At 43.4% G+C, this 27,429-nt stretch overlaps 1 protein-coding gene across 1 annotated transcript in view; it reads left to right on the top strand.

Annotated features, from left to right (window-relative positions):
- The first annotated feature begins 2,865 nt into the window (after positions 1-2,865).
- Positions 2,866-27,429, top strand: part of PRKD1 (protein kinase D1) — a 95,120-nt gene continuing 70,556 nt past the window's right edge. The window contains exon 1 of the mRNA XM_069950171.1: positions 2,866-3,381. Coding sequence (XP_069806272.1) covers positions 3,220-3,381 — 162 coding nt within the window. The 5' untranslated portion in view covers positions 2,866-3,219. The remainder of the gene's footprint in view (positions 3,382-27,429) is intronic.

Raw genomic sequence — 27,429 nt, 5'->3', positions numbered from 1 at the left:
GTGAGAAAGTGCTGTGAGGAGAAAGTGTCACGTGTGAGTGTACACGGGGAGGGTGTGGATTCCTACAAGGTGGAATCGCTGGCCGGCCATGTGCGGGTGTTTGAAGTCATCTCAGCCATGCCAAAATATTTGAAAGGAAATCTCAAGCCAAAGGCAGATACTCTTCTGGTAGCAGATCCCCCCTTACTCCCCCAAGTTCCCTACCATAGCGTAGCCAGTTTCTATAGGGCCTGTGCAGGAGGGGGGCCCAGGGGAGAAGATAAGAGGTGTGTCCTTCTGCTTAACCCCTTATGTACTGCAGTGTGTAAGTGACCCAATGTTTACTTACATGCTACAACACAAAATTAGGGTTAACAAGCAGAAGACAGAGATCTCTGCTTCACTGCACTGATAACCTCTGACCTCTGTTCTCCAGCTGGCAATTAAGTAGGAAAGGGAAATGTGCATAGGTCAGGGGTTATCAGTGCACGAGCAGTAAAGCTCAGTGCTTTGTGTTGTGCGTAAGAGAGGGGGCCCCTTAAAATTTTTTGCTATGGGGCCCCGTGAATCTAGGCTACGCCACTGCCTATTCCTGATGTAATGTATTAACCATTTGAAATCCTTTACTGTTCCCTAAAGAGAAAAAAGGGTTGAGTGGTTATATATAAATGTAAAGTTCATGCTCACCTGCCACGATCACCCACCGCCGCTGCGCAGTCCCTGCGGCTCACCACTTCCTGGTCTCCTCATCCTGGGCCAGTGATTGGCTGAACAAACAGGTCTGGCTCCAACCTCTCCTATTGGAAGCAGGGAGGAGAGACGTGTAGTGGGGGTTGGGGGTCCCTGGAATGGGCACTGCAGGGGATCAGGTAGGTAAGTATGACCTTTTATTTCATTTCTAAAAGAATCCCTAGATAAATGTTTTAAAGAACAATAAATGAAATACTCTTTTATGTGAATCCAGATAAAACAATGAAAAATGTGTACTCCCAGACCCGGATCCCCCACCTGCAGGAAGTGCCCTTTCTGTCAGACATTGGCACAGTGGTGACCTGGGGTATTGGGGCAGATGAGCACACATTTTGTATTGTTCATACCCCAGCCTAAGGGTACTATTACACAAAGCGTTTTCTCAATGATGAATGATTAACGATAAACGACCGATGAATGATTAACGATCTCGAACGACCGCTATGGCGAACGATGTGAAATCGTTCACCCAATTACACGGAACAATGATCGTTCTTGCAGACTTCCTGCCGTCGCCACTGCCAACGGCCGAACTCTGTCTTATTCCATGCGCACCATTTGCAAACGATCAATGATAAAAATAGGTCCAAATTCTATCATCTAATCATTGTCTGTTATTACACTAAACCGGAACGATCTAACGATTTTTCGAACCATAATCGTCCCATGTAATAGGGCCCTAAGCCCATTTAAAGGGGTACTCCAGTGGGGGGCACTCTTTTTCTGGGACCGCGGAGGAGGTGGCCGAGGGAAAAGACGTCTACTCACCTCCCCGGTTCCAGCGGCGGGTCCCGCATCGCGGCGCTCCGGTGCCCGGCCGCTTCCGGGTGTCTGACGTGACGTCTCAGGTCCGCTCAGCCACTCAGTGACGGAGGCGGGATCTGAGCGGACTTGAAACGGATCCCGCCTACTTCACTGAGTGGCTGACGTCACGTCTCGGGCCCGCGTCAGACACCTGGAAGCAGCCAGAAACTGGAGCGCCGCGATGTGGGACCCGCCGCTGGAACCGGGGAGGGGAGTGGTCGTCTTTTCCCTCGGCCACCTCCTCCCCGGTCCCAGCGAAAAAGTGCCCCCCTCCGCTGGAGTGCCCCTTTAACTGTAAAAAAAAATCAGAAATAGCCCCTTTAATAAAGTCTCCTGTATGCCCATACATACCCCCCCTTACCCACAGACACTATTTGCCCCTTTGTGTTAACTGAAACTCACCCCTCCCCACTCCCACACCCGACACTATGCAGGTGGTCTGATGCAATGTCCCTGCAGCTCACAAGAGGAAGCAATGGGGCAGGAGGGCAGATACAGTCAGTAGCCCACCCTAGGTAGGTGCCATGGTATCACTGCATCCATTAGCCTTATTGGAAGCATGCATGACTTTAGCATAGGCCACAAATGGCAGTGCCCACAGGGAGATGATTTTGTGCAGGTTCTTTGTTGCTGCTACTGTAAATGCTAAGGATTTTCTGGGTAAAATTCCACGCAAATACACAGCATATCCAATACTTGTGGACGTTCCCTTAAAGGGATATTCTGGCAAAAAAAATAATAATTCTTTCAATAAACTGGTGTCAGAAAATTATATAGATTTGTAATTTACTTTTATTTAAAAATCTCCAGTCTTCCAGTACTTACCAGCTGCTGTATGTCCTGCAGGAAGTGATGTAGTCTCTCCAGTCTGACACAGAGCTCTCTGCTGCCATCTCTGTCCATGTCAGGAACTGTCCAGAGAAGCAGCAACTCCCCATAGAAAACCTCTCCTGCTCTGGAGAGTTCTTGACATGGACAGAGATTTCAAGGATGGAAAAAATACATCACTTCCCGCAGGACATACAGCAGCTGATAAGTACTAGAAGACTTGAGATTACAAATTACAAATCTGTATGACTTTCTGACACCAGTTGATCTGAAAAAAATTATAATCTTAAAGGCGTAAAGGTGACAACATGCCAAGGATCTCCATATCCTGCACACCTGAGGGCTACACAGCTATATGCACTGGTGTACACAGGGCGGCTGTCGCTTGCGTTTCCTGCTCTGGTGGCTCCGCAGCGTCCCCGGCGTGTTGCAGTGAGTGGCAGTGACCTGCAGGGGGAGCTCGGGCTCGCAGAGTGCTGTGTGGCCGGCAGGGGGCGCCCGTGCGGACGCGCCGTGTGTAGTGTAGTGGATGTGTGTGGGCGCCGCTCGGACTTGTTGTTGGGTAAAGTTTTGCTAGAAGGGAAGAGGCGGCTGTGGCGCGGTGTGAGTGGCGCTCGTCAGTCCCGGGGGCCGCGCTGGTGGCGGGAGGCTGAGCCCCGTGTGCCCGGCTATGCGGCTGCAAGTTGTGTGTTCTCCTCCGTGAGTGTCCGCTCCGTGTGGAAGTTGTGCCGGGAGCCGCGTCTGGGTGCATGCCTGCCGTCTAGTCACGTCCCGGGTGTCGGGGTGCGGCTGTGAGTGTGACCCGTGTCCCCCGCTCCTCTCCCCCCCGGTGTCTCCCGCTGGCGGGCCCAGCTGTCTATGAGCGCCCCCCCGGTCATCCGGCCGCCCAGCCCCGCGGGCCCCGGCCTCTCCCTCCAGATCCAGATCGGCCTGAGCCGGGAGCCCGTCCTACTGCCCGAGCCCGGAGAGCTGAGCCTGGGGGCCGTGCGGGAGATGGCCTGCTCCATCGTGGACCAGAAGGTGAGGCCCGAGCGCTGCCTGTATATATATATATAATAGTGTATATATAATGTGTACTGGGGGGACTGCCTGTATATATATATATGTGTATATATAATGTGTACTGGGGGGACTGGGTATATATATATATATATATATGTGTATATATAATGTGTACTGGGGGGACTGCCTGTATATATATAATAGTGTATATATAATGTGTACTGGGGGGACTGCCTGTATATATATAATAGTGTATATATAATGTGTACTGGGGGGACTGCCTGTGTATATATATATATATAGTGTATATATAATGTGTACTGGGGGGACTGCCTGTGTATATATATATATATATATATATAGTGTATACTGGGGGACTGTGTATATATAATGTATACTGGGGGGACTGCCTGTATATATATAATAGTGTATATATAATGTGTACTGGGGGGACTGCCTGTATATATATAATAGTGTATATATAATGTATACTGGGGGACTGGGTATATATATATATATATATATAGTGTATATATAATGTGTACTGGGGGGACTGCCTGTGTATATATATATATATATATATATAGTGTATACTGGGGGACTGTGTATATATAATGTATACTGGGGGGACTGCCTGTATATATATAATAGTGTATATATAATGTGTACTGGGGGGACTGCCTGTATATATATCATAGTGTATATATAATGTATACTGGGGGACTGGGTATATATAATGTATACTGGGGGACTGGCTGTATATATAATGTATACTGGGGGACTGGCTGTATATATAATGTATACTGGGGGACTGGCTGTATATATAATGTATACTGGGGGACTGGCTGTATATATAAAATAGTGTATACTGTGTGTGTATATATAAAATGTGTACTGGGGGGACTGGGTATATATATAATAGTGTATACTGTGTGCATATGTAATGTATGCTGGGTGTGTATATATATATATATATATATATATATATATATATATATATATATGTGTGTGTGTGTATATAATGGTGTATACTGTGTGTATATATAATGTATACTGGGAGGACTGGGTACGGCTATATACTGTGTGTATATAATAATGTATACTTTGGGTGTGTTTATATAATGTATACTGTACACAATAATGTATGTATCTATGATGTATACTGTATGTGGATGTGTGTACTGTATGGATATACTGTATATACAGTAATATGTTGTGTGTGTAATATATGTTTATATAATTTGTGTGTATATACTTTGTACAATATTGTGTGCTTTATGTGTGTATGTATACATATTTACTATGTGTATTCTGTGCACTATATGTATTATATTGTGTGTGTTATCTTGTGTTTATGCTGGGTGCACTATGTATGTAGTGTATATATACTGGGGGCACTATGTATGTAGTGTATATATACAGGGGGCACTATGTATGTAGTGTATATATACTGGGGGCACTATGTATGTAGTGTATATATACTGGGGGCACTATGTATGTAGTGTATATATAGAGGGGGCACTATGTATGTAGTGTATATATACTGGGGGCACTATGTATGTAAGTGTGTATATACTGGGGGCACTATGTATGTAGTGTATATATACTGGGGGCACTATGTATGTAGTGTATATATACTGGGGGCACCATGTATGTAGTGTATATATACTGGGGGCACCATGTATGTAGTGTATATATACTGGGGGCACCATGTATGTAGTGTATATATACTGGGGGCACCATGTATGTAGTGTATATATACTGGGGGCACCATGTATGTAGTGTATATATACTGGGGGCACCATGTATGTAGTGTATATATACTGGGGGCACCATGTATGTAGTGTATATATACTGGGGGCACCATGTATGTAGTGTATATATACTGGGGGCACCATGTATGTAGTGTATATATACTGGGGGCACCATGTATGTAGTGTATATATACTGGGGGCACCATGTATGTAGTGTATATATACTGGGGGCACCATGTATGTAGTGTATATATATACTGGGGGCACCATGTATGTAGTGTATATATATACTGGGGGCACCATGTATGTAGTGTATATATATACTGGGGGCACCATGTATGTAGTGTATATATACTGGGGGCACCATGTATGTAGTGTATATATATACTGGGGGCACTATGTATGTAGTGTATATATACTGGGGGCACCATGTATGTAGTGTATATATACTGGGGGCACTATGTATGTAGTATGTATACTGGGGGCACTATGTATGTAGTATGTATATATACTGGGGGCACCATGTATGTAGTGTATATATACTGGGGGCACCATGTATGTAGTGTATATATACTGGGGGCACCATGTATGTAGTGTATATATACTGGGGGCACTATGTATGTAGTATGTATACTGGGGGCACTATGTATGTAGTATGTATATATACTGGGGGCACCATGTATGTAGTGTATATATACTGGGGGCACTATGTATGTAGTATGTATATATACTGGGGGCACTATGTATGTAGTATGTATATATACTGGGGGCACTATGTATATATACTGGGGGCACTATGTATGTAGTGTATATATACAGGGGGCACTATGTATGTAGTATGTATATATACTGGGGGCACTATGTATGTAGTATGTATATATACTGGGGGCACTATGTATGTAGTATGTATATATACTGGGGGCACTATGTATGTAGTGTGTATATATACTGGGGGCACTATGTATGTAGTATGTATATATACTGGGTATACAATGTATGTATATATACTGTATGTATAAACCATCTATATCCATCACACAGCTCCCACTATCATTGTATACATCATCACCCAGTACTATACTATATAGCTGTATCTTATATGGATCTGTGTTATTTAGGCTTTTCCTTTGGGTCACAGTTTGGAATCTACCAAAATCTGCTGTGTCTGATCTCCCCCTTTAAGGCTGTGTATGTGTGGTGTGTTATATGACATGTTGTATTGGTCCCTGCAGCTCTGTATGACCCCCCCCCCCCCCCCCCGTATGGCCTAACACCTCAGTAGGCCGAGATTACCTTATAAAATGCTGTGTATGACCCAGAGCCGCTACAAGTCATAGACAATGTTTCTTATTGTGGTTTAGTGTTTTCATGGTTGATTTTATTTATTTTTGCATTTTATACAATTCAAAAAGGAATTCATACAAGTAATATATGAGTTTTCTTGTACGCCATTACCCTTGGTTTCCGCTACCAACACTGATCCAGGATCTCCATAGATTGGTTTGGTAGGACTGTTGGGGGTCCATATGTTGCTGATGTTATACAGACCCTAAATAAGTTCTATAATGTCCTGTAAGTAGGGCTAGGCAATATGGCCAAAAAGTAAAATGTGAATTTTTTTTAAAAAAAATTTGATGATTCTCGATAAATCTCGTTTTTTTTTTCTAAATAGAAAATTTTCTCCTTGCAGCGTTAGATACTATTTTAGTGATGTTAGAGACAACTGTTATTGCATCTCACTGTACCAGTGCTCCCCCTGTGCCCCCATGTAGTAGACAAGCCTCCCCTGTGCCCCATGTAGTAGACAAGCCTCCCCTGTGCCCCATGTAGTAGACAAGCCTCCCCTGTGCCCCATGTAGTAGACAAGCCTCCCCTGTGCCCTCATATAGTAGACAAGCCTCCCCTGTGCCCCCATGTAGTATGCAAGCCTCCCCTGTGCCCCCATGGAGTAGACAAGCCTCCCCTGTGCCCCCATGGAGTAGACAAGCCTCCCCTGTGCCCCCATGGAGTAGACAAGCCTCCCCTGTGCCCCCATGGAGTAGACAAGCCTCCCCTGTGCCCCCATGGAGTAGACAAGCCTCCCCTGTGCCCCCATGGAGTAGACAAGCCTCCCCTGTGCCCCCATGGAGTAGACAAGCCTCCCCTGTGCCCCCATGGAGTAGACAAGCCTCCCCTGTGCCCCCATGGAGTAGACAAGCCTCCCCTGTGCCCCCATGGAGTAGACAAGCCTCCCCTGTGCCCCCATGGAGTAGACAAGCCTCCCCTGTGCCCCCATGGAGTAGATAAGCCTCCCCTGTGCCCCCATGGAGTAGATAAGCCTCCCCTGTGCCCCCATGGAGTAGACAAGACCCCCCTGTACCCCCATGGAGTAGACAAGACCCCCCCCTGTGCCCCCATGGAGTTTACAAGCCTCCCCTTTGCCCCCATGTAGTATACAAGCCTCCTCTGTGCCCCTATGGACTATACAAGCCTCCTCTGTGCCCCCATGGAGTAGACAAGCCTCCTCAGTGCCCCCATGTAGTAGACAAGCCTCCCCTGTGCCCCCATGGAGTAGACAAGCCTCCTCAGTGCCCCCATGGAGTATACAAGCCTCCTCAGTGCCCCCATGGAGTAGACAAGCCTCCTCAGTGCCCCCATGTAGTAGACAAGCCTCCCCTGTGCCCCCATGGAGCAGACAAGCCTCCTCTGTGCCCCCATGGAGCAGACAAGCCTCCTCTGTGCCCCCATGTAGTAGACAAGCCTCCTCTGTGCCCCCATGTAGTAGACAAGCCTCCTCTGTGCCCCCATGTAGTATGCAAGCCTCCTCAGTGCCCCCATGGAGTAGACAAGCCTCCTCAATGCCCCCATGGAGTAGACAAGCCTCCTCAGTGCCCCCATGGAGTAGACAAGCCTCCCCTGTGCCCCCGTGGAGTATTCAAGCTATATAGCCATGTGCCCCCATGTAGTATACAAGCCTCCTCTGTGCCCCCATGGAGTAGACAAGCCTCCTCTGTCCTCAATGAATAGCCCTGCCCTACCTGTAAGACATGGCACAGCTTCTGTGTGTTTAGTAGTTACTTTACCTGATGCCATAGAGGTGAATGGGACTGAGCTGCACTACCAGGAATGGCCACTACTAAATGTATGGGACTGTGCCTGGTAGGCAGTAAAATGCCATGGCTGAGACACTGGGATTTAATCTCTCACCAGTCTGTTATCTATGGCCTATAGTAAGGAATGGCTACCAGTGTCTGAGGCCTAGAAAGATTGTAGCTGTATATATGAGTACAAACAATATATACATGTCATTCAGGATCAGATAGTATCGGATAGGTATTAATATGGAATTCTGTGATTTTTTTTTTTTTTTTTTTTTTTTTTTAAGGTTCCTGGAGGATTTGGACGTTACTGGAGTTGTCCGAGTCCTCAGCTACCAGCTCTTCCATCCTGGTAATGGAGCCACTATAATATAAGCCCCTCTGTGGTGATTGGGAATAATCCCTGGTGCACAAGGAGAGGTCTTATCCACCAGTATGGATCCTCTGGGTAGAAGAGGAACATTTGGGGAAGTAGCAGGGACACCACATACGCTACTATAGAGAAACACAAGACAGTAGAGTTAGGGCCCTTTTACACAGAAAGATTATCTGACAGATTATCTGGCAAAGATTTGAAGCCAAAACCAGGAACAGACTATAAACAGAGATCAGGTAACACAGGAAAGCCTGAGATTTCCCCTCTTTTCAAATCCAGTCCTGGCTTTGGCTTCAAATCTTTGGCAGATAATCTGTCAGATAATCTTACTGTGTAAAAGGGCCCTTACAGGTCGCACTTGATGGACTCTTGTCTTTATGTAGCCATATATAATGGTGGGGCTGTGGAGAGAGTATGGTGTTAAGGAGTGGGTAGGGTAGGTATCCACTACTTATGGCCATAGATAGTTGGTAGCTGAGCCTATAGTGGAGGAGCGGGCACACACTGAGCTCTGTAATCTCTACAGGAGGAAGAGCCAGAGAGGAAATGTAAGCAGACAGCGCTGTCAGAGGAAGTGTGTGCTGAGGCCTGCGCCTAGCCCTGAGCCGTTACCAGGGAGAGATGCAACACAGGTATAGCAGGGGGAGTATATACCTCATCTACAGGTATAGAGAGGGGGTATATACCACAGCTACAGGTACAGCAGGGGGTATATACCTCATCTACAGGTATAACAGGGGTTATATACCTCATCTACAGGTATAGCAGGGATATATACCACAGCTACAGGTATAGCAGGGGGGGATATACCTCATTTACAGGTATTACAGGGGGATATACCTCATCTACAGGTATTACAGGGGTATATACCTCAGCTACAGGTATAGCAGGGGGTATATACCTCAGCTACAGGGATAGCAGGGGGTATATACCTCAGCTACAGGTATAGCAGGGGGTATATACCTCAGCTACAGGTATAGCAGGGGGTATATACCTCTGCTACAGGTATAGCAGGGGGTATATACCTCAGCTACAGGTATAGCAGGGGGTATATACCTCAGCTACAGGTATAGCAGGGGGTATATACCTCAGCTACAGGGATAGCAGGGGGTATATACCTCTGCTACAGGGATAGCAGGGGTATATACCTCTGCTACAGGGATAGCAGGGGGTATATACCTTATCTACAGGTATAGCAGGGGGTATATACCTTATCTACAGGTATAGCAGGGGGTATATACCTCATCTACAGGTATAGCAGGGGGTATATACCTCATCTACAGGTATAGCAGGGGGTATATACCTCAGCTACAGATATAGCAGGTAGGGATAGCACCACTGCTTTGGTCCCTTTTGGTGTCACATTGTTCAGGACATGATGGGAGTTGTAGTCAGGAGAGCAGTGCAGGACATTGCATCCACCAGGGATAAGACTGGGGTTATATAACATTATGTCCTGCTCTGAAAACCTATTATAATATATGTGGAGCACGTGTGTGGTACACAGATGTATAGATTTGACATATAGCCAAAGCATTGTGATCACAGAGCCTGGATGAGTGGCTGCTGCTTCGTCTAGCCAGGATCTCCCCCGGGAACCATGGGAGCGTCTTCTGTAGCTGTGAAGGGAATATATACTTCCACCTCCTTCCTTTTTTTCCCCTCTTTGTTCTGATATAACTTGGACAGGACACCTGATCATATACTTGCTATGCTTCTAGAAACTACAGCCCTGAGCCCGTTTACGACCTTTCTGTATATTTGGAGGTGAATCCTTTATGGACCTGGTGACATTTAGTATTGATGCGCTATATGATGCTGCATTTGTGGGGTGTGTTCGGTTTGGATTCCTGTTTTCAGCTCCATTATTCTCTATACAAATCCTGCACGTGCCAGAGCTTGGCTGTAAGACCTGCGTAATGCTTCATTCCCCCAGTGGTGGCGCTGCAGGGGAATGGAACATGTCCGTAAAGAAGGAAAAAATAGGAGGGTACTCATGTGTAGACTTAATTTCATATAAACTTTAAAATTCCAGCAGGTTCATCTACAGCAGGCTCGGATGCCAATTAGCACAAGCTATCACATCCGTTTCGCGCGCATGCGTGCTTCGTCAGATGAACAGCTGTGATAGCTTGTTTTTTTGTATTTCTTGAGGAGCACCCCGTTTTTTGTATTTCTTGAGGAGCACCCCGTACAGTGTTTTTGGTTTATGCAACCACGCCTTGCAATCACATAAAACCTGTGCCAGAAGGGTAGTGCCGGTACTGCTTTCTTTATGAAGGTTTAGGGGAATGGAACCCTCACTAGTTGGTTCCCTCCACAGATTACAGCTGATCACTGGAGGTCCCAGTTCTAGGACTAGTTCATTGTCAAGTGACCCTAGGGATTGTCCAAAGAGACGCTTGGGCACTTAAAGGAATACTTTGAGGAAAAATGTTTCCTTTCAAATCAACTAGATTCAGAAAGTTATATAGATTTGTAAATTACGTTTTGAATAATCCAGGTAACAAATTTTTAGACCCATATCATTTGTGAGCACAGGCTGGAGGAGGAGCAGGCTAAGCATGATCCTCTCCCATTTGCGTGTCACATGGTTCCTAATGTGTGCCTTTAGTGCCTCACTCTCACTTACACAGCAGGTAGTGACCCAATCTGTAGTACAGTCCTCTTCTCGCTTGTTCTCATGATTAGCATGGGTCTGAATGGGGACTGGTCAAAACTTGACTTGTTGAAAGTTTTTTTTTTTTTAAACGACAGCGACACTTTAAAAAAATACATATCAGCTGCTGTATGTCCTGCAGGAAGTGGTATATTCTCTCCAGTCTGACAAAGTGCTCTCTGCTGCCACCTCTGTCCATGTCAGGAACTGTACATAGCAGTAGATGTTTTCTATGGGGATTTGCTACTGCTCTGGACAGTTCCTGACATGGACAGACGTGGCAGCAGAGAGCACTGTGTCAGACTGGAGAGAATGCACCACTTCCTGCAGGACATACAGCAGCTAAGTAGTGTAAGACTTGAGATTTTTTAATAGAAGTAAATTACATATCACTATAACTTTCTGAAACCAGGAAGAATTAATTTTTGCCAAAGTTCGGCCAAAAAACCCCCCAAAAAACGTGATTGTTATTTACAGCCGTAATTATCAAAATACAGCCGCATTTTCACGTAAAGAAAACATAGCCTAAAACTGTTTACGGCTCGGGAAACGGCAGCATTTTATATTGAACCCAAAAAATAAACATCCCACGTGTATTTCATGGGTATAATTATTATTATGGCTATAAAATAAAGTGAATGGGCCCATCCTGTCTTTTTTTTTTTTTTTTTTTCCCAAACAAAAGTCAGTAATTAAAAAACCTATCTGGTCTATCCAGTTTATCCAGATTAGCAGAAAGTGCAGAATTAATGGTGTTAGATGGGGAAAGCCTTTTGCCGCACACCCGCCACAGGGGCCACGTGGACTATAGCTGTATAATAGTTGTCATAGCTCCTTTACAACCAGAAGCCAGGTGTGGATGAGGCCAGCTGAATGTGGCTATTGATGGTTCGCTCATAGTTAGAACTAAAATTTGGATACATGTGTGTATATATATATATTATATATATATATATATATATGTGTATATATATATATATATATATATATATATATATATATATATATATATGTGTGTGTGTGTGTGATAGCTATAACATGTGCTTTGTGATAATTGCAGAAATGTCGGACGTATTTGGCGTATAGCATTGGGGAGCTTCTCTTTTGTGTAATATCATGACCTGGTCATTGGACGTTGGAAGCGAAGCTCCCGGCCCATCAGTTTGGCTGGTGACGCTATGTGCCGAGCTGGTTTCTATGACTATGATAGCTCTGCTGCTTTGTATCCTCGTTTCTTTACATCAGTCCGGTCACCAGTGTGAGTTTTTCTTTTCCCAAATATTCCTGTTTGTGTAAATGATTGACATTGGAGGCGTCCATGCTGGGCGCCCCGTACGGAGGGAAGGGACAGTCTTGATGTGCGGTCCTCACTCCCTCCTGGGAACAGTATACAACTATTGTTAGTTCTTCTTCCCTATGGTTATAGATTGACAGCGAGTGGTAACATCCATCATGGGGTGGACAGTAACTTGGTAAGAACCATTGACCCTCCTGGGGGGATGAGAAGTTCCTGCAGAAATCTCAGTGTTGTTTTCTGTTGTGTCAGTGGTGTGAGCAAGGTATTGTATATTATTATTGTCTCACATATGGGTCAGTATACGGGCTTACTGACCATTTACTGACCCCTTTAGACAACATCATTGTGAATGTGTGTGTTTGTATTTCCTTATACAATTGATGTGAGTGAACTCAGCATAGGTCAGCAATGGATAGGACATGATGCAGATCTGGAGAACCTAGTCTACGTCCTCCAAATGTGAATGGGACTTGAGAAAAGCGATGGGGAACCTGCGACCCTCCAGCTCTTGCAAAACTACAATTCCCATCATGCCTGGACAGCCAAAGCCGAAGGCTTTGTCTGTCCAAGCATGATGGGAATTGTAGTTTTGCAACAGCTGGAGGGCCGCAGGTTCCCCATCCCTGCTTTAGAATATACACACTCATTCTGACACATGTTAATATTAAAGGGGTACACTGGCTTTTTTTTCTTCTTTCTTTCAAACTAACTGGTGTCAGAAAGTTATATATATTTGTAATTCAGTCTTCAGTCTTCCAGTACTTATCAGCTGCTGTATGTCCTGCAGGAAGTGGTGTATTCTTTCCAGTCTGACACAGTTCTCTCTGCTGCCACCTTTGTCCATATCATGAACTGTCCAGAGCAGGAGAGGTTTTCTATGGTGATTTGCTACTACTCTCGACAGAGGTGGCAGCAGAGAGCACTGTGTCAGACGGGAGAGAATACACCATTTCCTGCAGGACATACAGCAGCTGGGCTGGATGTTTTAGAGGGGGCTCCTCTCCCCAGATCCCCCCTCCTTCTCCTGTGTCCTATACATTGAATAGAGGGACTCTCATGTACTGACCTAAGCGTCGTTGGACTGGTCAGTGGGGGAGGAATGAGTATAACCAACTACCACTGACTTCATTATGATGAACATATGTGTATACTAGAAGTCAATGTATATTGTACAGTACGTCTGTTTCTCTGTTATGCAATGGTTATGGGTCAGCTGTATCCTGTATATAGCATAAACCTCCACATCTGTTAAATTTGTCATCGATTGTATCTGATTGCATCATTTAATGTTATCTGTCTTATCGCTAGCAGCAAATACATAGTCTGTTATATGTACATGTGTCAGATGCTCTGCAATCCTTTCCGTCCTTTCCTGCTCTCAGATGCCTGGAGTCTACAGCCGTGACGTCACTGTCGCTAACTGGGACACGGTCGGCAGCTTCGGCTGGCTGCAGTGATTCAGCTTTGACCTCTTGTAATGTATAGCGGTGATATCGGCGGCCCATGTATATACTACAGCAAGGTGACAAATAATTGTATAAAGGAAGAAATCTCAGCTTGTGTCCTTTATAATGCCGGTGAGGTGATGAGTGTGCCGCGGTTAGTGTAAATATGGGAGTGTAGAATATTTCTTCCTATAACCTGCACTTTGACTTATGGCGTCACTGAATAGATCTTAGGGCATCGAGATAATCTTTGTATCTCGCCTTCAGATCTAAATAGAAAATCCTACAGAATGTGTACATAGAATTATGTCATTCTGAACACTATAGAATGTGTACGTAGAATTATGTCATTCTGAGCACTATAGAATTTGTACATAGAATTGTCATTCTGAACCCTATAGAATGTGTACATAGAATTGTGTCATTCTGACCACTATAGAATGTGTACATAGAATTGTGTCATTCTGAACCCTATAGAATGTGTACATAGAATTATGTCATTCTGAACCCTATAGAATGTGTACATAGAATTGTCATTCTGACCACTACAGAATGTGTACATAGAATTATGTCATTCTGAACACTATAGAATGTGTACATAGAATTATGTAATTCTGAACACTATAGAATTTGTACATAGAATTGTGTCATTCTGAACCCTATAGAATGTGTACATAGAATTATGTCATTCTGAACACTATAGAATTTGTACATAGAATTGTGTCATTCTGAACCCTATAGAATGTGTACGTAGAATGATGTCATATTTTCACCTTTTCCCTCTCTTTGTGCGGCTTTGATGGCAGTGTATGTCTGTAATAAAGACTTGTAGGCAGCAAATAGTCTAAACTGCCGACAATGATCATCAGCTGATCGTTGACATAGGTTTGGACCTATAATTGTCGGGCGTCGACCGCACATCGCTACGCGTAATAGCGGTGTGCGGTTAACAATTTGCAAAGTGCATACAGTACCTATCTATGGTCCAGGGCTCCTCTTGCACTCTGCTTCTTCCCAGATCCTGCGCTCCAGCTTCAGAGCAGCCTGTCTTAGCTGACAGGCCGCTCAGACGATTGCCAGAGATTGGCTGAGCGGCCTGTCAGCTAAGACGGGCCGCTCTGAAGCTGAAGTGCGCGGGACCTGGGGAGAAGCAGAGTGCAAGAGAAGCCCTGCAGGATGCATAGGTAATGTATACAGTTTAAGCAAGGGCTGCAAGGACATCGGTAACGATGTCTATGCAGTCCTTGTTAAACGATTATCGGGTCGTGTAATAGGCCCAGTAAACGAGCACCGACCTAGCAGATCGGTCTTTCATCATGTTAAAACCATGATCAGCCATCATTGTGCATTTCGGCACATCCTTCCCTTTCAGCATGTTCTATCACACTAAAAAATTATTGACCTAAACGGTCAGTAATCGGGCACATATGGCTGATAATCGTTGTGCAATATAGCCTTTAGATAGATGTCAACTGAGTGACCAGCTATCCTATCTGATACTTCTGTCGGCAGTTCATGTCCTTGAGAACAAAAGGATTGGTCAATTGTAAACCAAGATGCCCGATCCACAGGTTGGGTTCACCTTTTCTGGCCATGTGAAAGAAGCTTGCCCACTGTCTACGCATACACCTACAGCGGTGTGACGACAAATAAACGTTTTTAGAAGATCTGTTAGTTTTCCCTTTAATCCCTTGCAGTGCATGTAGAGAAATGTATTGTGCGTGCTCCACAGCTGGACGGCATGAGCCCCTCTAAGTGTCCGCCCGCTTGGCAGTCATCTTGGATTTTTCCATCCTCTTGGATAGAAAACGGCTTCACTTCAGCTAAGAAATAAAGCTATGTGCAGCTGGATTCTCAGCCATTACTCTGTAAATGGCTCATAGAAAGCTACCTACAAGTGACGCTTCGTGGTAACTACAAAGCTGCAGTGTAAGCGCCTCCTACGTATCACAGATTCCTCTTCTCAAGATTTTTGACTAGTCGCATTTGTCTTTCCTGTCTCCTCTTTGTGTGTTTGGGGGGGGGGATGCAGATTTTGTTGCAGCGCTTCTGCTTTTCCATTTTGTAGTAAAGCTTTCTAACTTTGTACAAATATAATCTATATAATTAAAAAATATGTATGCATAATATTTTTTCTTTACATTCAGTGGCAGCAGAGAGGGGCAAAATGGCTGCTACCAATGGCTGTGTCGGGAACTACAGGTATGCTCAAGCCCTGGCCCTAGTACAGTTACATATCTGTAGATCAACTTCATGCAGCGCTAGCAAAACTTAGGGCTGCAGCCATGGCACCATGTAACCGAGTGAGTGGGGATAACTTAGAATCATTGCTCACTCTGCTACAGGGTGCTGTGGCTGCAGTGCTCCTTGTATAGACAGCTTACACAATTGTATGTAACTGTGTTCGGACCAGGGCTTCAGTAGCCCTGCAGTTCCTGGCAGTCTGTGAAAACGGGAAGACAAATAATATATATATATATTTTTTTTTTTTGTGGGAATGAGGCTCTGTGCCCTGGCAGGTATGTTGACACACTGCATTGGACTATGTATCTGTAGTCAGTCCATGTTTGCTGTATGAATACTCCATTCATCCGTGTATTGAGATCTTTTTGACATTCAGTACTGTAATACTGATATTCACACTATGTAGATCAACGTCCGTATTTCATAACAGCAGCCATAGTTGTGCAAACAATGGACATTATTTGTGAAATAACAACCGTTGTTTGCACAACTATGTCCGTTGTAATGAAATACGGCCAATGTCTTTATATAGTCTGATCATAGCCTTAAGCTATGTTCACACTACGTAAGTTACGTAATAATCACGGACGTTGTTGCCGATTTGCAACAGCAGCCGTGATTACTACGTAGCTTATGTAGTGCTGCCTTCTATGGAATCCTGGCTGGAGTGTATACACATAGTATACACTCCGGTTGGGATCCCTAGCGGCGCCGCAAAGAGCTGATATGTCAGTTTTCTGCAGTCGCTATTTATTGAATAGCGGCCGCAAAAAAAACTCATAAGTACAGACAATGGAGCGTGCGGCTCCGGCCACACGCTCCATTGTCAGCAGCGGGGAATTCGGATGCGGGTACACACTGATGGCTGCTCCTTGTAAACATGGCCGTAGTAACTTAGAGACAACCCAGCACACTGAATATCACAATATTTTGCCATAGCAGGGAGGAGTGTGTTGTGTTGTGCTTTGATTGGCCAGAGAAGTAAGGGAAAGGAAGCTCTTGTGTTTGTACTACTGGCAATGAGAACTATATGTGTACCATGAAGTGGGCTCAATAACCGCAGTAAATCCCCATAGCGGAGACCAGGCCGGTACACTTTAAAGGAGTCTTCCCTTGGTATTCCCCTTTCCAGTAAGCGGATTGTGTTAGGAAATTTCTGCAGTTTTCTCAGCAGGGATCAGTAAAGGTAGTAAGTGTGTGTCATTCGGACAATAGCCGTTGTATGGCGGGGATCACATGGTGCCTGGAGCTCATATGGAAGCAGCGCTGTAAATGGTGCAGAACTGATAGCGACTAGTATGAGTAAACTCTGCTGCAGACAGGTGGGGGCCCTGTGTGACACGTCTCATCCTCCTGTTTTGTTTTCGGTTTTAGTGATTTTTCCTTAGAATTTCACTTCTATGAGTGATGTCAGTCACTGCTTCCAGATGCGCCCCTCCTCCTCCTGAATCCCCGGGAATTTAGAAGGGGTGGACGCTGGCTCATTTTACACTCCTCCTCCCCGTCCGGGGCATTTAATCCTTTTGCTGCCGGAGGAGGAAGGTGCTACAGAGCCCGCGCTTCCAGCACACTACCTCCGACATGTTTCGCGGCTGTAAAATTATAAAGGTTTATATTTTTTTGTATAAAGTGACAGTGAGCCATTGTGTTTCCTGGAAGGGTTCTTGACTGAAGTTTCTTATTTTGCCAAATGTCAAGTAACACTTCGATGTCTTGTATGACAGATGCACCCTCAATGCGGGACGTAAATGTCACCTTAGACCACCATGAGGATCTCAAGTACTTTATAAGGGTAGACGATTGTATATACAGTATAGTAGAATTTGATGGACCCGGCTCTTCTTTCCATGTAAACCGTATCTTTCCTCGTTTTCCTTTTTACTCTCCCTCCCCTCCATAGATCTCCCCCCTTCGCAGCGATTACCATAAACCTGCTACTTTAATATTATTCTACATTAATCTTCCTACCAGCAAATGCTGCGGCTCTGAATCCTGCCGTCATTATCATATGTGGGATTTTGCTTTTTGCAGGAGTCCATTCTTTTTACTCTTTGAAACATAGATTGTTGGCAGAAAAAGACCACTGGGTCCATCTAGTCTGCCCTGTTAGTATTTCCCTTCTTATTATCTTAGGATAGATATATGTATATACCAGGCAGGTTTACATTTAGTTATTGTAGATTTGCCTACCACATCTGCTGGAAGTTTGTTCCAAGTATCTACTATTTCAGTAAAATAATATTTTCTCATGTTGCTTCTGATCTTTCCCACCACTAACCTCTCACTGTTGTTTTGAGTTCAGTTTTTTACTAAAAACACTTCCCTCCTGAACCTTATTTACTCCTTTAACATACATAAAGGTTTCCATCATGTTCCCCCTTTCCCTTCTTTCCTCCAGACTATACAGATTTACATCCTTAAGTCTTTCCTGATATGTTTTATGCCTCACACCCTCCACCATTTTTGTAGCCGTCTTTGGACCCGTTCTATTTTATCAATACCTTTCTGTAGGTGAGGTCTCCAGAACTGGACACAGTATTCCAGATGTGATGTGACCAGAGCTCTATATAGCGGGATCACAATCTCCCTCTTCCTACTGGTTATACCTCTAGCTATACAGCTCAGTGTATATATATATATATATATATATATATACATATATATACACATACAGCTCAGCATATCAGTATATATATATATATATATATATATATATACATACAGCCCAGCATACCATTATATATATACACATACAGCTCCGCATACCATTTTATATATATATATATATATATATATATATATATATATATATATATATATACAGCCCAACATACATATTTATATAGAGCACAGCATATGATTTGCTTTCCCTACGACCTGGCTGCACTGGTGACTCATTTTAAGGCTGTCAGAAAACACTACCCCTAAATTCTTCTCTTCTGCAATCTTTACCTGTTGATGCAATGGTTTTTTTTATGGTTTCTTAAGTTTTGTTTTGTTATTGTGCTGTCCTAGCTCTTGGTATACCTAGTATCTGGTATATTTGACACTTGGTTTCCTACCTGCCTGTATAATAATAGGTTGCCCTTTGTTGCCCTCCTGTTTGCTTAAACCCCAGGGAAGGAAATAGTTTTTAGCTAGTGTCAAAAAGTTATATAGATTTAAATAGAGTTAGTCTTCCCACACTTATCAGCTGCTGTATGTCCTGCAGGAAGTGGTGTATTATTTCCAGTCTGACACAGTGCTCTCTGCTGCCACCTCTGTCCATGTCAGAAAACCTCTCCTGCTCTGGACAGTTCCTGACTTGGACAGAGGTGGCAGCAGAGAGCACTGTGTCAGACTGGAAAGAATACACCACTTCCTGTAGGACATACAGCAGCTGATAAGTACTGAAAGATTTAAGATTTTTTTCTTATATGGTCTCAGCTGTTGGATCTTTAGAAGTTATAACTTCTAATAAGTCAGATGCTGGATCAAAGCTTTCGGTACATTTGCAAATGTTCCCATCACTCTGGTGAGAAGGAAGAACCTATAATGTTTCATGTGACATAATCTACTTCCTTATACTTTTCCCTTATTAGTTACAAAACAAAACCCCTATTTACCTGTATAATAGAACACACTATGGAGTTCACCCTATATACTGTATTGTGCCTCCATAGAGCGCTGCATTACAGGCCCACAGTGTTCTCACAGAGCAGTGTTATCCCTGCCAACAAGCTCCCACCAGTGTAAATATGTGACGGCACTTTTTACGACCTTGTTTATCACATCCAGTCCTTAAGTTACCCCCAACAAGTCTTTTTTTTTTTTTTTTTTTTTTTTTTCATTATTTATTTTTAGGATTTTCTTTCTATATTCACACCTGCTAGTTTTTTGGTATATTCTGCCACTATTATCACAAAACACTCCAAAAATAAGCCTCAAAGCATGTGAATGCACGCTGCACACTTAGGCTGGATTCAAACCTACTCGATATGCTGTGTTTTTTTTTTTACGTGGAAGCTAAAAAAAAATAGACAAAAAAACCTCGACCATCTCCAGAAGCTTCCTAGACAATGAATAAAGTACAGTGGTACCTCGGTTCTCGAACTTAATTGGTTCTGGAAGGCAGTTTGAGCACCGATCAGTGTCTTCCCATAGGAAATAATGTAAATGTGTTTAATTGGTTCCAGCACCCACCAATAATTACCTACAAAACCCATATATTGCATTGCAAAGTGCCCAGTGTAATAACTACAGTACATTACAGAGCAGCACTATATACTGTACAGGACATTACAGAGCAGCACTATATACTGTACATTATACACAAGAAACATTCAACAAAACCAGCAATTATAGTACAGTAGTCACTAACTCCTCACTCATCCTTTACTGTATAGAGTCCCCTCCCCCCATCCCAGCACTGTAACAGATGGGAGATGGCGGTGCACTGACTGTACTGTATATGCACCCCAGCAGTCTTATACAGTATAGCATAAGAGATGGTGGTGCACTGACTGTGCTATTACTGTACTGTATATGCACTCCAGCAGTCTTATACAGTATAGCATAAGAGATGGTGCTGCACTGACTGTGCTACTACTGTACCATATATGCACTCCAGCAGTCTTATACAATACAGGATGGGAGATGGTGCTGCACTGACTGTGCTAATACTGTACTGTATATGCACTTCAGCAGTCTTATCCAGTACAGGATGGGAGATGGTGGTGCACTGACTGTACTACTAATGTACTGTATATGCACTCCCGCAGTCTTATACAGTGCTGTACAGGATGGGAGATGGTGGTGCACAGACTGTGCTACTACTGTATAGTGATGTCATGATGCCAGAATTTTGAGTTCGATACCAATACCAACTTTTTAATTTCGATACTCGATACCATTTCGATACTTCACAAAAAAAAATATATATATATAATGCCCTCCAGTTTTTGCGCTTGTCACTGTATAATAATTCTGACATGTTTTCTGTATTCTTCCGTTCCTTACTATTATAATGATAAAATTGCAATTCCTTTTTACTGTACTTTTTTTTTTTTTTAAAGCTATATTTTTTAAATAAATGTTCTTCAAATTTCTGACTCCCATAACTAGGGGTATGTGAGAGTTTTTTGTTTTTTTTTGTTGCTATAATCTATAGCTTTGATTGGTACTATGTATATATGACGTTTGCACTTGGCGTTTTTTGGCTGCTTATCATGCAAGATAGGGAAGGTGATAATTTGATCAGGAAGGTGCAATTATGTATGCCATAATGACGAAAATGCTGTTGTGTAATACCAGTATGTATGTATGTATGTATGGATGCTGCTGCTGTGTAGTACTAGTATAGATGGATGGATGAATGGATGGATGTATGCTGCTGCTGTGTAGTACCAGTATGTATGTATGCTGCTGCTGTGTAGTACCAGTATGTATGTATGTATGTATGTATGTATGTATGGATGGATGGATGGATGGATGATGCTGCTGTGTAGTACCAGTATGTATGGATGATGTTGCTGTGTAGTACCAGTATGTATGGATGATGCTGCTGTGCAGTATCAGTATGGATGTATGGATGCTGCTGCTGTGTAATACCAGTATGTATGTATGTATGTATGTATGTATGATGCTGCTGTGTAATACCAGTATGTATGTATGTATGTATGATGCTGCTGTGTAATACCAGTATGTATGTATGGCCGATGCTGCTGTTTATTACAAGGCACACTTACATAGTGTAAAGCTGCATAAAGGTAAAAAATAAATAAATAAATAAAATCTTTCTGCTGCGGCACGTGTGCGGGGTCCGGCGGGCCGGGACTGCTGCGGCACGTGTGCGGGGTCCGGCGGGCCGGGACTGCTGCGGCACGTGTGCGGGGTCTGGCCGGGGGTGTAGGGGGTGTTGTGGGTGGGGAGTTGGTATAGTGAGCGGGGTCTGGGAGTGACAGCGTGGCAGGAAGAGGAGGAAGACAAAACATGACCGCGCGGAGCAGGAGCTCCTGAGCTGAGAGATGAGGTAACCGCTCTACACTATTGCATAAATAAAGTAAAGTATAAAGCATACATAAAGTATCAAATACCAGGGAATCCTAGTACCGAACCGTTTTTTTGCCCGAAATATCGATAATAGTATCGATATTCCAGTGCATCCCTACAACTGTACTATATATGCACTCCAGCAGTCTTATACAGTACAGTACAGGATGGGAGATGGTGGTGCACTGACTATACTACTACTGTACTGTATATGCACTCCAGCAGTCTTATACAGTACAGGATGGGAGATGGTGGTGCACTGACTGTGCTACTACTGTACTGTATATGCACTCCAGCAGTCTTATACAGTACAGTACAGGATGGGAGATGGTGGTGCACTGACTATACTACTACTGTACTGTATATGCACTCCAGCAGTCTTATACAGTACAGGATGGGAGATGGTGGTGCACTGACTGTGCTACTACTGTACTGTATATGCACTCCAGCAGTCTTATACAGTACAGGATGGGAGATGGTGGTGCACTGACTGTGCTACTACTGTACTGTATATGCACTCCAGCAATCTTATACAGTACAGCATAAGAGATGGTGCTGCACTGGCTGTACTACTACTGTACTGTATATGCACTCCAGCAGTCTTATACAGCACTGTTACTATAAGCCTCACCAGTGCTAAACTCACCAGGTACAACCCACCATCCACGCTCGCAAAAATGTTAAGATACCAAGTACTTCAAGACTGGGGGCCCAAAAAGAGTTTGAGAACCAAAGCAAAGTTTCCTTGAAAATGCTTTTTGATTTCCAGGAAGTTTGAGAACTGAGGTACCACTGTAATTGCGTTCATCATGTGCAGCTCAGGATCCTGTTATGGCGATTGTCCGTGTCCCATCAGCCGGTCTGTGATCTGACACTTGAAGGGGCTTATCCAGGCTTAGAAAAACATCGTTCCATTGAAGTGAATGAAGCTGAACTGACCCCTTTAACTTGATACTTTAAAGTGTCACTGTCGTTTCAATAATTTTTTTTTTTTTGCAGAAATCAACAGTACAGGCAATTTTAAGAGACTTTGTAATTGGGTTTATTAGGCAAATATGTCATTATCTGCATTCAAAAAGCCTTTCCCCAGGTCCCCCCTTCTCCTCTCTCTCATCCACTGCTCATTATCAGGAAATCTCGACTCCTTTACATCAGTCTAGTCCTGTCTGTTCTATGGAGAGGGGAGGAGGAAGGCAGTTGACAGCAGAGAACAAAGGATTACACAGCAGGAGCTGCATGAAAGCTGGTATCTAGAGGTCAGTGCTGACTGTCAGAGGAGATAGCCAGTGATGTAGCTGTTAATTAACTCTTTGTTGTCCTGTTTTGGTGTCTCATCTCCCTCCACCCCTCTCCATAGAGAACCATGAAGACAGGGGGGAGAGCCTCAAATTGCTTTTTCATGATAAAAATGCCTTTTTCGGCTATTAAACCCAAATACAAAGTTTCTTAAGATCGCCTGTACTATACTATAAGGGCCCATTCACATGGAGTAAAATCGGCAGAACTCTCCATCTGCCTCAGTGTAACATTGTTTTTCTATGGGAGGGCGGAAAACAGACTGAAATTCCGAGCCTGCGGCGCTTCAGTGTTAAGTATAGGGCGCCTCTGCTGAAAGAATTGACATGCCAGCTGCGCCCCATACTTAACATTAAGGCAGTGAGGCAGGTGGAGTCCGCAGTGGGGATTCCGATTTGAATTTGCGTCTGTTTTCCGCAGTGTGAATGGGACCTACGCCATATTACGGCTACACGTGCCACCTTAATGTGCTGTCAGTGCCATCTGGTTAGGATTTTGAAGCCATAATACAGACTCATTTTTGCTTCCATGTGAAGCTGACCTAAAGTGCCATAGTCATCATACAGGCCATACACAATGCAATATATTCCTATGGGACCATTCAGCATCACATGTGTTATGTCATACACCACCCTAGTCATTGTATGCAGTGTATGTATAGACGTCTGTATTGCATGTAACCAAACACCAACAACTATTAAGGACCTTTGTGAGACCTTCCCTTGGATATGACATAAGGGGCTCCATAGGCAACAGGTGACTCAGTGGTCAGGGCTGGAGCTAGTACAACGCAGAGCGGCCTTGTCATGGGATCTGCATATGGATTGCTGACAATGGTTCCATGTTTTTGCGTTCCACCATACACTATATGGCAGTGTGTAGGACTTTACTAGAAGGCACTTACAGTGTTAAGCACTTGACCGGCAGCAGAAACTTTCCATTCCCACATCCTGAGAGGGGGAAAAAAGCCTACAAAAACAGAGCGGACCAGTTCAGTCGTTCTCATCTGGATGCTGAAGAGGGATATACGGCATAAACACACCTTATAAGTGCCTCAGTTTGTATCATAAATACATATATGAATATACTGGGATGGATTTTTCTCATTAAAGGGGTCCCACAATTGTACATTATTTTTAAATCTCATGTCTGTCAGTACTTATCAGCTGCTGTATGTTCTGCAGGAAGTTTGCTTTCCAGTCTCTTTGCTGCCACCTCTGTCTATAACAGGAACTGTACAGAGAAGCAGCAAATCCCCATAGAAAACCTCTAGCTTATTTACTATGTTCTTCTTACTTTAATTTAGGAAAACAATGAACGCCATTTGTCAGGAACATATGCCGACCCCATCATAAAGCATCTCAATTCTGTTCACATAAATTCTGATTGTAGATTTTCCAACTTTACATTTACTCAAATGCACTTTAGAGGACCCCCCTGATAGGGGGATGTTCTGAGAACAAAGCAGGTGCAATGGAAAGAGCTTGTGACCGAGCGAGGGGCCTTGGGCTCTTTGAGAGGATCAGGTGTAAGTCTATAGAGAAGCGTCATTGAGAGCATCCTTTGTATGCAGAGCATAGGGTAGCGTAGCAACTGGGCTGATGTATTAATAGAAGTGGCTATTCTCTATCCTCTCCTTGGAGGACGCAATGTGCACAGGATTAATAAATCTCTGACCGCTCGTACTGATGCCTCTCAGGTTGGTTCTGCCGTTCTCATGGCCAGAACAGTGAAGCAGGAGGGAGGACGTCAGTGACACTACCATCCAATACAAGGCAGGCCTGTCTACCCCTTTCTCAATCCTATGTAGTAGCGTTCATTAGAATGCACACCCATGTGAATAATAGGATAAGTAGGAACTGTGTCTGGTACTTTCCTCCAATAAAAATAACAATTCCATTATTCTAATCCAGCACAATTTGGTATGAAGTCACTTCTGCCTTTCGGACACCCTTACTCATATACCAACAAGGCATACTTACGTAAGAAACTAATGTCAGCCACTGAAAAGGTCAAAGTAACGTCACAGGTCAGACCAGTTGTATACAGATAGAACAATGACGCATTAAATAAACATTACTAGAGGGAATATAAAGGTGTCTTTAACCCCTTCCCGCTATGGGAACATGATGGTACAATGCTCCAGTAAGCCCCCACAACCTATGACACATAAGGGTGTAAACTCATTCAATTGCACCACCCCCACAAGGCATCCAGTGTTTTTAGAGTAACCAATAGCCTTATAAAAGCGCCTAAGGATGCCAGAATACCTTTCAAGTGTTTGTTTCGTACAATGAGGAGATGAACAGTAATATTTTCCATTGCTAATTGGACATACAGTGCATGGATTGCCATTCATTTAAATGGCTGGCATGTAATATAATACTATATTATATAGTAATAAAAGGATATGCCAAGAGCAGCCTTATCTGGCTGATCGCCATTCTTGCTTGTCAGAATGATAAAACTATATTAAAAAAAAAAAAAAAATAATAATAAAAAATATATATATATACACAAACACACACACACACACACTCACACACAGTTATAAATACAGATGTTCCCATCATCCTAGGCACATTTTTCCCTAGACAAAACCATCATATATATATATATATATATATATATATATATATATATATATATATATATATATATATAGATATATATATATATATATATATATATATAGATATATAGATATATATAGATAGATAGATAGATAGATATGGTCAGTTAGCCCAAAATGTTTGCCTCTCACATGGTTTAAAGGGGTTACATGGGGTGAGGGAGGGTAAAATAAAATATAGCCTATACTCACCTGCCCTGATCTCCCACAGCTGATGCTTCTGGATTACTTGACTGACTTTCTAATTACCGATGACCTGCTTTCCCGGGAGATCTGCCCTGCTCAGCCAATCACTGACTGAGGCAGGACAATGCTGTGGTCAGTTATTGGGTGAGCAGGGTAGTTCCTGCAGGAAAATGAATCATCAGGAAGTAATAAATACCTGAGAGCACTGTGAGCGCCGGCTGCAGGGAATCTGGGCAGGTGAGTATAAGTTCTTTTTATTTTTACCTCAGCCACATATACATTTTTTTTTTTAAATCCCTGGATAACTCTATAGTCTACAGTGCTATAGTTTGATGGGGGATGGATTCAGCATTCTAATAATTGTGGGATTGGCTGCCATCTTTTGACATGGGTCAGTGACACCAGAAGACTAGTAATGGGATCTACCTCTTACAACCTATGTTTAGCAGGTTTTTAACATTATTCACCTTAAGTTTTAGATACTTTTGGTGTTCTGTGTTACATACAGGAAGGCTTGTTATTGTTTGTTTATTCACAGCATAATGAATGTTAAATCCAAAAAGCAAACACCATCTTTCTATCAGAGTCCACAATTTCCAGTTCTTAATCCAGAAAATGGGCAGCCTTTTATTTCTGGCTTCATAAATGCTTGTAACTTTTTTGTGTTAAGATGTTTTAAGTATAATGAATATTCTTCTATATTTCATTAAAAAAAAAAAAGTATACACTTGCAAACAGAAGTATAAAGGATGTAGCACTCACCAGTCCATATATTGCTTGGTTTTTATTTCATATTTCACAGGTGGTTTAGGACGCGGTCAGAAAATGGTGAACGGGCGACAGCCTGTTTCGCGTGATGACGTACACGCTTCCTACACGTACACGTCATCACGCGAAACAGGCTGTCGCCCGTTCACCATTTTCTGACCGCGTCCTAAACCACCTGTGAAATATGAAATAAAAACCAAGCAATATATGGACTGGTGAGTGCTTCATCCTTTATACTTCTGTTTGCAAGTGTATCCTTTTGGAGTCTATTATCACGGATGTTTAAGCACCACATGATCCAC

This window comes from Dendropsophus ebraccatus, chromosome 13, assembly GCF_027789765.1.
Source record: "Dendropsophus ebraccatus isolate aDenEbr1 chromosome 13, aDenEbr1.pat, whole genome shotgun sequence".
NCBI classification, from domain to species: Eukaryota; Metazoa; Chordata; class Amphibia; order Anura; family Hylidae; genus Dendropsophus; species Dendropsophus ebraccatus.
Note: the sequence above shows the minus strand (reverse complement) of the source record. Positions and strands in the feature narration are given on the sequence as shown.